Source organism: Xiphophorus maculatus, chromosome 20 (genome assembly GCF_002775205.1).
Source record: "Xiphophorus maculatus strain JP 163 A chromosome 20, X_maculatus-5.0-male, whole genome shotgun sequence".
NCBI classification, from domain to species: Eukaryota; Metazoa; Chordata; class Actinopteri; order Cyprinodontiformes; family Poeciliidae; genus Xiphophorus; species Xiphophorus maculatus.
Genome location: NC_036462.1, coordinates 31,871,989 through 31,885,752, shown reverse-complemented (window position 1 = coordinate 31,885,752; position 13,764 = coordinate 31,871,989). Strand labels below are relative to the sequence as shown.

Genomic DNA, 13,764 nt, shown 5'->3' with positions numbered 1-13,764 from the left:
ATTCTATAGAGCAAACGGTGGTCGTCTTTTCAGGTTTCAGATATTACATGACTTTGCTACGGATTCCTTAATATAGAAAAACCTCTTTGATATCTCCAGTAAAGGTTCAGTCAAGATCAATGTGACGTTTTGCCAGTAAAAACTACAGAAACAAGCAAAAGACAGGTTACGAAACAAATTTCAGCGATTCCTTTGAACTACCGATTTATGCTGTATGTTGTCATCAAAGTGGCCTGTTTATCTAACTGCGCTATAAATATTTATTAGCGTGATAGCTAACACGCTTTACACGTCTAGTGTTGTTTCCTTGTCTCTGGGTGTCATGTTCTTCCTTATCACCGGTTGAATAAAGTCATTAATAAATGAAACTACTGGTAGTTTTACATGTCTAATAAATGATTGTTCAAGTGGAAAGGATGAGAATTTATAACAGGTTGGCGCAGATCAGAGTAAAGTGTCTTAAATTGTTGTGGTAGATGGTGGTGACGGTGGTAGGAGTTTGTCTCTCAATCGGTGGATTGCCCATTCAAGACCTCGCTCTGCTGTTGTGACCTTGGGCAAAACACTTCACTTGAGTTGCCTGCTGGTGGTGCTCAGAGAGTCTGGAGGTGCCAGTGCATGACCTCTATGACCCCAGCAGTCTGACAGGCTGTAGCTTACCACCATTTGGTTGTCAATGACTGAATGTAGAGTTAGACGATTCTAATGAGCCATCATTTGATCCAGCGTTAAACCAGGAAGAGAACTAAAACATGTAGGATGCTGGCCCTCGAGAACCCACTTTGGGCACCACTAGTCTAAAGGAAGATATACGGTCATTTGACCTTGGCTTCTCTGAATAGAGATCGTTGACGGCCACTGAGTTGGAGTCCTGGGAAGTTGACCCTAAAGGTGTAAAGGGGCGGTATCCATTAGAAAGCAACAGAGAGGCTTTTATTAATGTGATGCTTCAATTGGTGACTGTGTTCTATGACTTTATATTGATTGTTTTTATGATGTAAAGCACTTTGAACTGCCTTGTAGCTGAAAGGTGCTATACAAATCAACCTGACTTGACTTGACTATGCATTCTGTGCCGCATTGACACAGTAATTCATGCTAAAGGAGACCCAACCAACTATTATGGGCATAGAAATTGAAACATAAGTTTACATTCAGTAGGATTACTATGCCTTTAAACGGTTAGGAAAAGCCCAGATGATTATATTATTATATAGTAACACCAGTTCTGTCAGGAGGAATGGGCCAAACTTCCAGTGAACTCATTTGAAGAGATTTCTGTAGGAAACCCAAAGTACTTGATCCAAGTCAAACAATTTATAGGCCATCCTACAGAAATGTTCATTTTAAGGAAATGTTTGAAAACTTCAGAATTTGAAGAACTTTTTAACTTTGTTCATCAAAACTGGAACACAAAATCTTTAGTCTGATTCAATGCCAGGCAGTAAAGAAAAAACATATTACTTACAGTATTCATAACTATCTGGGTTCAGCTGTAACATTCTATTCATGTTAATCATAAGTGTATTTTCAAATAGCCTAGTCTAGAAAAATAAACCTTTATTGAGCAATGTAACTCTAAAAAATGCATACATACATATAAATATACACAATTATTGTATTATGTATACAATACAATAATTGTATACACAATTATTGTATTGTAAAGTTGTAAAGTTGTTGTTGTTCAACTTTATGCATATAAAACCAATTTGATCGGCCTTGACTTTAATACCCTACAACTCCTTTTGAGGGTCACAGTTCAAATACAGAATCTGAAGGAGGTCCTGATCTTTAACTGCCCTGATTTTCTCAGGCTGTGCCGATGACCTCTGGACTATTGTTATCTGTGCAGCTGGCAGCTCAAGCTTCAAGGGTCTCGCCTCTGTGCGTCATCTCCTCCTCTTCCGAAATGAGACCTACTAAAGTTGGGTCATCGCTTAAGTTTGCTGACGGTGTTGTTGTAATGTGTGAAGAGCAGGTAATGGGTGTCACGAACATGGAGGACGGGGTCAGACGTAGTAAGACCTGACACAGAAACAGAGACTAACTCTGACCAGGGGACTGATCTGTGTTCTTTGTGTGATTGTGTTGAAGTCAGAACCAAAGTCCATGAATAGGTACAGGCAGCAGTTCAGTCAGCCATTCAAAACTCAAAAACATTGTAGAACCAGATTCTTTTTTATTACATCATGTTGACCAAAATCATGCATACACATGAAGTGTGTGTTGACGCTGTAAGACTGGTTGCCAAGGTGAGCTCAGACACTAACAGACATACGTAGCAACCATCAGTCTAGTGTAAGCTGAGGTTTTTGATCTGAATCCATATCTATATTGCCTTTATCTTTTATATTTCAAGAAACACGAAAGCCGTTAAGCTGGGTGTAAAAAGTCATTGTTATTTTTTATATCTTGTATCCTGTTTATGTGAGAGGATAAAGGTAAATGATTAATCTCTCTATTGATAACATAAGTGATATGTTGACTATGCATATCACTTATCACTTTGTAAGATCAGATCATTTCAATCAAATGTTTCATTATTTTTATTCCCCTGAATTTTTATTCAGGGGAATAAAAATTAAGTGAAGAACAAATATATTAAAATTCTGTCATATGAAATCCATAAGTTTCAACCTAAAGTCACGTAGGCTCCGAAACAAAACTACGTTGCTGTTTATTGGAGAATATCACTCAATACACCAGCAATATATTCCCATATATGAGATTTCATATCTGGGAAATTCGTATTTTCCAATATACTGCCATATAAGCAAAGAGTGTATATGTATATATATTGCTAAATATAAAAAGTGTAACACACTAACTACTTGTCATTCTTTTAAAACGGCCAACTAACTGATTACAAGCTTGAAAACATCTGTGATGCTAATTAGAGGACACGCCTTTAACATGTCCCTATGTTCAAGTTATGTTGTCTTTTTAGAGGTATCATCATCATCATCATTAGTGTATTATTTAGAATGATTTGATTGAATAATAATTCAAAAGTAATATCAGATTTTTAATCATTAATATTTAATATGTTTTATCGATTATTGCTTTTTAAGTTATTTCAGTGCTCTTTGTGGGATTTTCAAACATTAACAGAAAGGTATTGACATTTTTATCCACATGTGCATGCAGCTCTCACTTATGAATGACTTCTGAACGTAAAGCTTCAGCAAAGCATAGAGATAATCTGGGGCCTACTAGATATGCACCGACCTGATACTAAAAACTATTCTAGATCTGGTATCAGTGACAATGTGGCCTATGCATAAGGTCTGATCTATTAGGTATCTATTAGGTCTGGATCTATGCTTTGTTCTCTGATTTCATAACAGCTATCTTCAAGAGGCTAATTTCCACAGAATTTTTTGATGAAGAAAAAAATGTATTAATCACCTTGAAAATGGCAGAAACATTTCTAAGTGATGTTTAAAATGGCATTTACTGACACATGACTCTCTTAATTCTAAATAAATAAATAAATAAACACAGCCCTAATAATGCCCTTTTTATTTTTCAAAAATTGTTTTTCTATTTATTTTTAATCTGTATGTCATAAGGCCTGTTTGTGTCCCTCAGCAATAATATTTAGCTAAATATAATAATTTAGCAAAATAAGCTAGTCTGGCTGCCCTCAGTGTAATAATGACTCTCAGAGCCTCCATGTTGTTCAGACTCCTGGTCCATGGTGAGGAGGAGGAGGGAGGATCTGCCCTCTAACTATCAAATTATGGGCAAGAATATTTTTTCATACACTGGTTTGTGAATAAAAATGTAGGTCTGATGTTGACGTTAGAAAAACTGTTTCTATTTATATTTTCATAATCGTCCTTGCAATAGCGGGACAAAACCCGCCTCACCACTAAACACAGAAATGCTGCAGAGAAACTTCTGACTATCATTCTGCTAAAGGCCCGGTTCACTACAGGCAGTCTGAGTCTGTCCCACCGACTGATATAAAGAATATCTGTCTTTATATCAGACGTCCTGATATAAGACACGGTACTGCGACTATCACCACGAGTCGCGATGCACCTCAAAGCCCTGGTACCACCTGGTACCACCTGGTACCACCTGCTCTCTGTTCGCTCTGCTTCTCCTTAACGTTTCTACCAGGCAGGTTAAAGCCGCTGCTGACTGGATCTGGGCTGGAGGCTTGAAATAAGCAGACATAAACTTCAGAATGTGTCTGACCTCCAGTTAGTTTTAGTCAGGCTCTGCCTGTCCATCATTTCCTGGATGATCTGTCCTGCTGTGTCTTTGTTAATGTCAAGTTAATATATTTGCTGTGACTGACGTCGAGCTTTTTGCGATCCAAAAAAACCTGCACACATCGAGACTAATATGAGCAGCACAATAGTCGTGAAAACAGCCACAAATGAACGTGTCTGTAAAATTGTGCCACTAAACGCCATTATAATTATTAATATTAAGAGAAGTGTCACAAGTCTGTGTAGCGGGACATCTGGGCCGTAACGCAGAACCTGGACGCCGGGGCGGGTTAAAATCCTATTTATAGTTTTCCAGTCAATACTGGAACACACAAAAACAAACACACATTACAAAAGTTTTTTTTATGCTGTTGCAACCTTTAAACAATTTCCCCTTCAGTTCAACCTTTTAAGTGGAGATACATTGTTGATGTTACCATTATAAAATAATTTGCAATTAATGAAGTTTTGGCAAAGCTCAATGTAATTTTCACAGTGTTGTTGTCAGCAGCTGCTGAAAGTAATTAAAAAAGTTACTTTTAATGTAACTTAGTTACTTTCCAAATCAAGTAATCAGTAATCTAAATGAGTTACTTTTTCAAGGAGTAATCAGTAATCCAATTAAAGTTACTTTATCAAAGTAACTATGCCATCATTGTATACAGTAGGATCCAATTAAATTATTGATTAATATGGGTTATTGCTATGTTGTTGTACAGTGTTTTAAGATCTTGTTCAATGTGCCCCTTTTTAACTTTGACCCCTCCAAAGGTCTCTGCACGGCCCTGCATACACTACAAGGTCAGTAAGTTATTTTCTTGTTGCCTGCAACATGAAATATTTCACACAGTAGAAAGTCCAGCCTGTGTTATTGCTGCAAACAGATTATCTTGCTAAGCGGTCTAATATTCAACCGCTTCTCAAAATGCTAAATTGTCTCCTTTACATATAGAAATATGTCAGTGCAGTTGTGAATTTCATTTATTAGCATTTCAGGTCAGTTAGGATGTTTAACTCACCCAAACTGGACCTAGAACCAACTAACCTGTAACACAAACCTCCTTTTCCTGTCACCACAGGGCAAATGCTTCATTTGTCAGAAGCGTCTGAGAGTTTTTATGCAACAACGTGAGGGAGGGTTTGAGTCGCCTCAAAGCCGGTTGCGAAAGTGAATTGATAAATGTAACAGCACCCCCTAGTGTCTTTCTCGGGAACAACGGGATGAAAATATTGCTTGTTTCCACCTGTAACACTTTCTCCTTCTCAACGAACCTCCTGTGAATGGCCCAACACTAAAATATATCAGCATACAGATGAGAGAAATCCTGTAACATCTCTAACTCAGTTTGATGTAACACCTGCGACTGCTCTTATGATTTCCTTGTGGCTTCTTAAAATGAACACATTTGGTTGTTTTTGCTTTTAGACATTGGTTGTCTTGTAAGACCTCGTTAAATTGCTTTTCATATGTTATTGATGCGCTCTAGCAGAAGGAATTCTCTGTTTTTGACAACCTTTACAGATAAAGTTCATTGAATGTGAGATTCTGTGTGAGAACCTGAATTTGAACATATATATAAAAAAAGATAGGTTGGTCACAGCTTGGGGATTTGTATCAACAAGTCTAAATCTGATTTTGTCTGATGAAGAATTGTTCATCTCTTTACTGGGTCATTTACTGGGTCAGGGTTATCAGGCAGCCGGTGGTTTGTCTTATTATTTAAACGTTTTCCACTGAGACTGCTTTGCTGTTTATTTTTTTCTCTGAACCGTGTCTGACGGATTATATGACAGGAACCTCCTTTAAAAACCGGTCATGTAGCAATATTTCTTTTTTTTTAAAAGCTAATGTCGACACAACAATGTTTGAAATTGCCACCAAAATGCAACGACTGTCTTGCGTTAAACATTTTGTCACACCTTAGCTGGATTGCACAAATTGTCTTATAAAGCGATATGATATTGTGATATGGATCATATTTGTTGCATTTGTTCAAAAACCCTCTTTTGTCTTCAGAACTGAGTCAGACACAATGAGATTTTATCACTGATTTATTTTGGGCTCTTGAGCAACACACTTGAGGTTAAGCAGTAATGGACACTGTGGACAGATTTCTCTAACATGTAGCTCTGGGTGTGAACATTCAATGAGATGTTATTTCTTGAGGATGCTTGTCTGGCTTAGGGCCAGTCGCAGCACTTGCAGGAATCCCAGTAGACGAGACCAGGCTGACAGTGGTGGAGGTAAGTGTTTCCCTGGAAACACTGGAAGTAGGTGGTCTTATCAGCTGCATTCTCGTACAGCCCATCAGGACGGCCAACGCAAAAACTGGCAATGGGATCCCTGGTGGTTGTGGGTCGTGGTGTAGTGGTTGGCTTTGGAGCGAAACCTTCATATGAGGACAACAGAAAAAAAAATCAATCTGTAGATTAAGTGGTTAAAAAAGAACATGCTAAGAGATAGTAGAAGAGAAGAAGAAAATGTACCCATTGACATTCTGAGGTGGTTGATCAGGGGGTACGGTCCTTCTGAACAGAACGATCCGCTAAAGTCATCCATGTCCAGAGTCCACACATGAGCGCCGCCCAAAGACTCTGCAGTCATAAACTGGACCTACAAGAGCAATAGAAAAGGCCATCAGGTTGATAGAAACAGGAACTATGACTGAACCAATGAATGAAAAACAGCTTTACTTACCTTGGAAGAAAAGCTGCGTTTGTCATCGTAGCCCAACCAAGCACTGCCGTAGGTGGCATAAGGAACATGCTGCTCAGAGATCCAGGAAACTACAGCATTGTTGGTGAAGTCGCAGGTCTGGGAGCAGAACCCAAACAGAACGTTGAGTTATAAAGCAATTAAACTTGGCACAACTAACGTAAAGATCCAACTTTCTGCTCTAAATGTGTCTTTTCTCATTACACGTTGATTTTATTCCACTGTTTTTTACAAAAATTGCTCATTATCATAATTATTTCTGACTTGTGCCAAAAAAGTGAACCGAGTTCGTTAATGTTGAAGCCGTACCTCGTAGTAGGCCCAGAAGCCAGCTGTACGGGTGTAGGGCCCAGCGTCTGCGGGGCCGTTGGATGGAGCTCCCAGGCCGTTCGCCGATGTGCTGAGACGGTAGGTCCGGCCGTATGTTGGGAAACCCAGGAGCAGCTTCTCCGCTGGGGCCCCCAGAGACCTCCAGTGAGCCACTGAGGAGTTCTGTGGAAAAATAGTTTAGAAAGTGAAAGGTTTTACAATGTGGATATAAAACATTCACTCAAATTTGATGAAGTCTGTCCAGAAGGCTGGTTGGGTTGACAAGCAACGGTAAACTAGGATCTTCACTTTAGAATACGATATTTACAATAAATACCACTTTAAAGTACTGGTGACACACTTTTTTATTCAATCTATATTCACTCAGTGTGAATGTAGATTGAATACAAGTTATTGACTTGTATTTACAAGTCGGTCCAGTGTCCAGTGTGATCTAGTTCTAGTTCCTTACAATGTTGTAGTGAAATTGTGATCCGATGTCAACAGAGCTGCGGTACAGTGGGCTGTTGTGTCCAGTCACTGCCTCCCAGTGTCCATGGAAATCGTAGGTCATGATGTTCATGAAGTCCATGTGGCTGTTGGAATACAGATAGAAACAGCATTTTTGATTAACATGAAGGCAAAATTCATAGAAACCTGGAAAATGAGGCTGTTCTTAACAATTAGGTCCTGTGAGCGGCTGCTGTGTGGCTGTCTGCTGATCCCATTCACTTTGGTCAATGAACGATTTCAAACTATTTCAGAATCAGATTTATCTCAATGAAGAAAATTGGAACAGAAATATTTAAAAATATAATTTCTCTTTCTTACTACTTTCTTGCTACTAATATGTAGTTATTTTTTACAAAAATGGAAAAGCAAGAGTGAATTAGTGCACATATGCAAGTATTGATCTGTAAAAGCATTGTATATACACATTTTTTTTTAAAAAACTGTATAGGATAGCAAACAATTTATTAAAAAAAACACTTAATCTGAAACAAAATATGTTCTTAATATCTTTGTTTGCTGAGAATATTAAATTATGGTAATAAAACAATCCATCCTCCTTTTCTAGGGTCATGTGTTTAGGGGTATGACAAAAAGGATGTGATATTTCCCAGATCTTAAAATCATTTAGACTTGACCCCAACTGTACAACATCATGCGACAGGCAGCTACTTTTAATACTTGTTAAATAAAGATTAACCCTGTTTGTGAGAATCAAAGATCTTCGCTCCTTGTATAAAGCTTAAGAGGAAAATAAGCAGCAGGTGCTGCAGATTAAATTCCCTTTCTTAACAATCAGCAAGTGTGACTGCCTCTATATAAGCAGTTGCTTTTACTAGTTTGCTGATCTGGTATTTAAGTCTGTCTCTGTTCCTCTCAGTCTGGACTGGAATAGATAACGACTGCACATTACATTAAAAGCATAAATGACTTCAGGGTCGCGAAACTTACGGTGCGATCTTGCTGACGTCGTACGCCTTGTCAATGGTCGAAATGAAGCTGGCCACATTGGCTGAAAGCAGCAGCCTTGTCTTCTTGTTTTCTGTGGCGTCATCCTGGAACGCATTGGCCAGCTCCTGTACGCAGAAAGACAGACAAAGATTTCAATTTTTAAATGAGAACCTTTGTTTTGACACTGAAAATAAGCAACAATCTAATGTACTGTTCCATCTACAATTGAATGATCCTATCTTACATAAGGACTAAGGACAAACTTCTCCAAAGCAGAAGTTAAATAACAGATAACAGCACATTAGAAGTTGCTGTAAGGGGTAGTGAGGAACGGTCTGCTTACCGAGACCAGCAGAGTGAAGCTGTCCTTGTCCTCCGGTGGGCTGCCGTTGTGTCCAGGATACTCCCAGGCCAGATTCAGCCCGTCAAAGTTATGGGTGCGCAGGAAGCTGATTGCTGACTTAATGAAGGCTTGTCGAGTCTCTGGTTTGCCAACCATGGCAATGAATCTGAAAGGAAAACATTTTATATCTGCTATAAGGATTCAGTACTTAAGAAACGTTCACTGCATTTAACAGTAAGTTTTGATAAATTGGGACTTACGGGCTCACTCCATTTACAGTGCCTCCCACAGACAGCAGAGTCTTCAGTGCGGGGTTGCTAAGTGACAAAGACAGGCAGAAAATAGGGTAAACCTTAAAACAAGTGAAGAAATTTGCCATCATAATCATGCCAGGCCAATGTAGTTTAAACAGCTTAGCAGTGAGCTAGAAAAACGTAACATTTCCATCCATCCATTCATTACTTTGTGGTTATCTGGGATCAAGTCCAGGGGAAATCCCTGATGCCCCTCTTCTTTGTGACACCCACAACTCATTTTGGGGAATCCCAAGGATTCCTTGGCCAGCTGGGATACATAATCTCTCATGTGAGTTTGGGCTCTTCCCCAGGGAAATCTTCCAAAGGAGGCACAGAAAGCAAACTAATCAAATAACCAACCACTCCTGAACAACTGGGCCTTGAGATCCTGTTCATTACAACAGATTGTTGAAAAGGTTTCTCCAATCCTAGATACATCATACTCCTGAAGTATTCCCCCACAAAATCCCCCATGGGACATGGCCCAAGGTTCAACAATTCATCTGAGTCTCTTCCATATCACCTGGTAAGGAAGGTACCGTCTCTTGAGAGTTGGAACATACTCTCTAGTCCTCTTTCCTAAAAGTTGCAACTATCGTAGGAGGAGTGCATGCTGCAAGTTAATGCTTTGGCTAACTGTGCTTGGTTTTCTTTGATCAGGAGAGTCAAACTCCAGTCTTTGATGGCTCTGCAACTTTTTTTTAAAGGTTTTGTTGGCTCTAGAGGCCTTTAATTGATAGTTAACTGACAGGAAAGTTGAAAAAAGGGAAAGATGTGCTGCAAAGGTCAACAGGCCAGGAATTGAACCTGCGACGGCCGAGTCGAGGACTAAGGCCTCCATTTATGGGTTGTGCTAAACCCCTGCGCCACCACAGCACACAAGCTCTGTGACTTTTAGACGTGTCTTTTTCCAACACGCTGGAATCAAAACGCTGAACTGCCTCTTCAGTATGCGGTCCAGCATTCTGGATAATGAAATTTGATTCAGGTTTAAGGGTAAGTAACAGACTTCCATTAGATTTATCACCACAACAGTTTTGTTTTTATCTCTCTTGGCGTTGCTTTCAGGGTTCCATTATGTTTTTAGTCAATTTTGTGCCCCAGAAATAATATCGGTGGCCAAGGCAGACAGATGCTCTTGGACTCGGCAAATACAGACATGAGAAATTGCGTCGCTATGCAGACTTACTATTTCTTGAGGCCGTCAAGGCTGGCGTACATCTCCTGATCATTCCACTCGACGGTAGTGATCTGGTTGAAGCTGTTGATGGTGGCCAGAGCGTAGATGACATGGGTGCAGAGGAACGGGTCAATGTTGTCCGGGGTGAATTTACCACCGATGGGTCTGTACTGGGCCCAGTTGGTCATGTGACACACCAGCTTATTGGATGAAGCTGAGGGCATTTGGAGAGAAGCCGTAAAGATGGTCAGCATTCGGTCAAAAAAAAAAGCAACTTTATTATTTATTTTACAGCTGAAACTCACCGATGTGGGCGAGGACCAGAAAGCCCACGGCGGCTGACAGACAAAGAGAGAAAGGACGATTATAAATATAGTAATTATAGATTATGCTTTACTGACCAAAAATAAAATGTCACATCTTAATAAAAAAACAGCAAGACCATGGCATTCATGATTGGCAGATAAAATATATTTGTTGTGCTTCTATGGTCTGGTTCATATTTGTTCCGGTATGTATCTTTTTGTATATATATATATTTATATATATATATATAATTTAAATATTTCAACAGCTGTACAAATAATTCAATTCAATTCAGTTTATTTCTGCAGCTCTGTCGCACAACAAACCTTGTCACAAAAAACTGCAAAAAATTTAATTTCAATTCAATCACACATACATTCCAATTAATCTTACGTAGTTATCAAACAGTGCATAAAACTCAGTTTAATATTCAAATAGTTTAAAAAGTTTTCTTGCATCGGCTCATTGGCCTATGATAATAATAATAATAACTAACACGTTTCGGTCTAAATAAAAAATATATTGCTGTTTTTGTGTTTTGGCCTTCAGTGTCCTCCCTGCGTTTTGAAGCAAGTCGAAAAAAACAAACTTCAAAGCTGCATTTTCTTTGTTTCACTGGACTGTTGACAGGAAATTCAGTTTCTTACATTTTTGTTCAGCCACAATTACAAACAAGGTTTTCATTTCTCATGTTGCCATGTTACTTTATCTCAATATTTGGACATACCTATAACTGAAAAGAAAGTTAGACTATTTCTCAGCTGCTAAGCTCTTAATGTTTGAGGTACCGACTCCTATATCATCTTATTATCTATACTAAATGATCATCTAAACAGTTCAAATCTATAATCCAAACTTTACATAATGATTATGACCATGATGAGCAGGTAGAAGGAGGAGCGGCAACAGCAGCTTGACAATCGTATATATTTGACACACAATAAAATCCATTCTTTGCTTTGAATGCTCATCGGCTTGAAGAGTGAATGAAGAAGGTTTACCTAGGAGTAGTTTAGTCATTTTGTCCCGTTTGGAGTTCCAGTCCCTTCACTGCTGCAGATCTGCAACACCAAGGAAATTAATAACAGAAAGGGTGGAGGTTTTGAAAACTTAAAAAAATTTAATTAATTTAATAAAATTTATATATATATATATATATATATATATGTATGTATATATATATATATATATATATATATATATATATATATATATATATATATATATATATATATATATATATATATATATATATATATATATATATAATATTCTGTTTGTACATAAGACAAAAGTCGGTACCGTTCTTCACGAGGAACAAGGCAGAGTCCTGACTTCACTAAAGAGGGGTCTTATTTATATTATTCTTATTAATGACTAATAGAAGGTGGCAAAGTGCAGCTGATAAGAACTCGGCGTGATGGAGAGCTGATGACATTGATTAATAAAAGGACTTGAAGGGCAGAGCGGTCAAACATCTGGAGGTCCGGGAACATGTGCCGCAGTATCAGGCTGGGAGGTGCAATCAGTTTATACAGCATCTCTATAAATGAAAACGATACAAAGAAAGGTGATAAAATAAAATATTACTAGTAAAGGGTTAGATATATCTCTGAGAAGGAAGCTTGCAACTTCCTGCTTGGAATGTTGATTTGCGTCCCGATGAACTTTGACCCTGGGGCCAGGCGCATTTAATGAGCCAAAAGGGAGCTACTATTAAAGGGGCAATTCCACACAAACACTACATTTGTACGTTGCTGGCTTACTCAACTTTAAAACTATATTACAGCCGACTAAGAAGTTTTACATGTAGAGTTTCACAAAATGACAATTACAAACTTACCTGAGTTTTTTTTTTTTGTAATAACTGAGATGGTGTTATGAACAAAGACAATAAAGCTTTATTGCCTTTGTGATGGTTGCAAAAGTGTCCACACCCTTAAAGAGAAACTGGAATAACCTTTCAGGATTCAGACGTTATGTCAAACTTCCTGTCACTCATATTTACCCTGAAAGTTAATTCATTTCTTGTGTTAAATCAGGGGTTAGAGTCAGAGGAAGGGCAGAAAACCATATCATGTACAGTTAGATCATGTCATTAAGATTGAATCAGTATGTCATTATTTTTAATTGAATCAACATGATAGTTTCTGACATTTTTAAAAACAAATTAAAACATGGTAAAAGGAATAAAAACAAATCGTTTTCTATTTCTATTTACATTTTACTTTTAAAAAGTGAGGAAAGATTTAAAAACTTTGAAAAACGACTTCAATCTTGAGGCGGAACAATTAAAAAAATCTATTTAATTTATTGGAGGCTTTGTGATTAATATAATAACATTTTAAATTTAATACAATCAGGAAAAAAAGTTCTTTCAATTCCAATAAGTCTTGGTTAATGACTAAATCAGTAAATAGTTTTGAATGTTGTGGTTTTCCTGCTGTTCAGATCCAGATGCTATTTGTTGGTATTAAATCAGCAGATAAACGCTTCATGATGCTACATCCAGCAAATATGATGGACAAAAAAAGTTCAAATTCTTTTGTCATTTTTCTACATCAAAAAGCTGAATGACTTTTTCTCGTGTTTCTCTCTTTGTGTCATGGCAGAAGGCTGGTCAGCTTCCTGTTAAAGCAGTTTTCCTTTCCACTGTCACCACATGCATGCTCAGTTCATATCAATAGATTGAACTGACTATCTTTCTCTATACAATTGTTTTTTTCCATGTTTTTCAGGCCACATTTGTTGTGAATCAGAGGATAGACAAAGCAGAACTTAATGTGATGAATTCATACATCCCATCATCCACTTGGATTATGTATGGATTTAGGAATCATTCATTTGTTGAAATGGATGAGTTATTATTGGTAAACAGAGGGGAAAAACCCCACTAGTTTAATTCTCTCTGTTCTTCATGTTGGATA

The 13,764-nt window shown here is 38.0% G+C and overlaps 1 protein-coding gene across 1 annotated transcript; it reads right to left on the bottom strand.

Moving 5' to 3' along the window:
• Positions 1 to 6,260: 6,260 nt before the first annotated feature.
• On the bottom strand, positions 6,261 to 12,188 carry LOC111605809 (acidic mammalian chitinase-like). The gene is made up of 12 exons (XM_023324599.1): positions 12,140 to 12,188; positions 11,839 to 11,898; positions 10,837 to 10,869; positions 10,541 to 10,745; positions 9,316 to 9,372; positions 9,056 to 9,221; positions 8,713 to 8,837; positions 7,724 to 7,847; positions 7,252 to 7,434; positions 6,925 to 7,041; positions 6,714 to 6,840; positions 6,261 to 6,616 (listed from the first exon to the last, which is right to left on the bottom strand). The coding sequence occupies exons 2-12, from the start codon at positions 11,855 to 11,857 to the stop codon at positions 6,408 to 6,410; spliced, it is 1,365 nt and encodes a 454-aa protein (XP_023180367.1). The 5' UTR covers positions 11,858 to 11,898; positions 12,140 to 12,188; the 3' UTR covers positions 6,261 to 6,407.
• Between the last annotated feature and the right edge of the window lie 1,576 nt (positions 12,189 to 13,764).

What these genes read in the sequence shown, in the direction of transcription:
- LOC111605809 (XM_023324599.1), bottom strand. An exon ending in ACTGTAAATGGAGTGAGCCC is followed by an intron (nt 9,222 to 9,315) that starts GTAAGTCCCAAT and finishes TTTTCCTTTCAG; the next exon opens with ATTCATTGCCATGGTTGGCA. An exon ending in CCACCTCAGAATGTCAATGG is followed by an intron (nt 6,617 to 6,713) that starts GTACATTTTCTT and finishes CCTCATATGAAG; the next exon opens with GTTTCGCTCCAAAGCCAACC.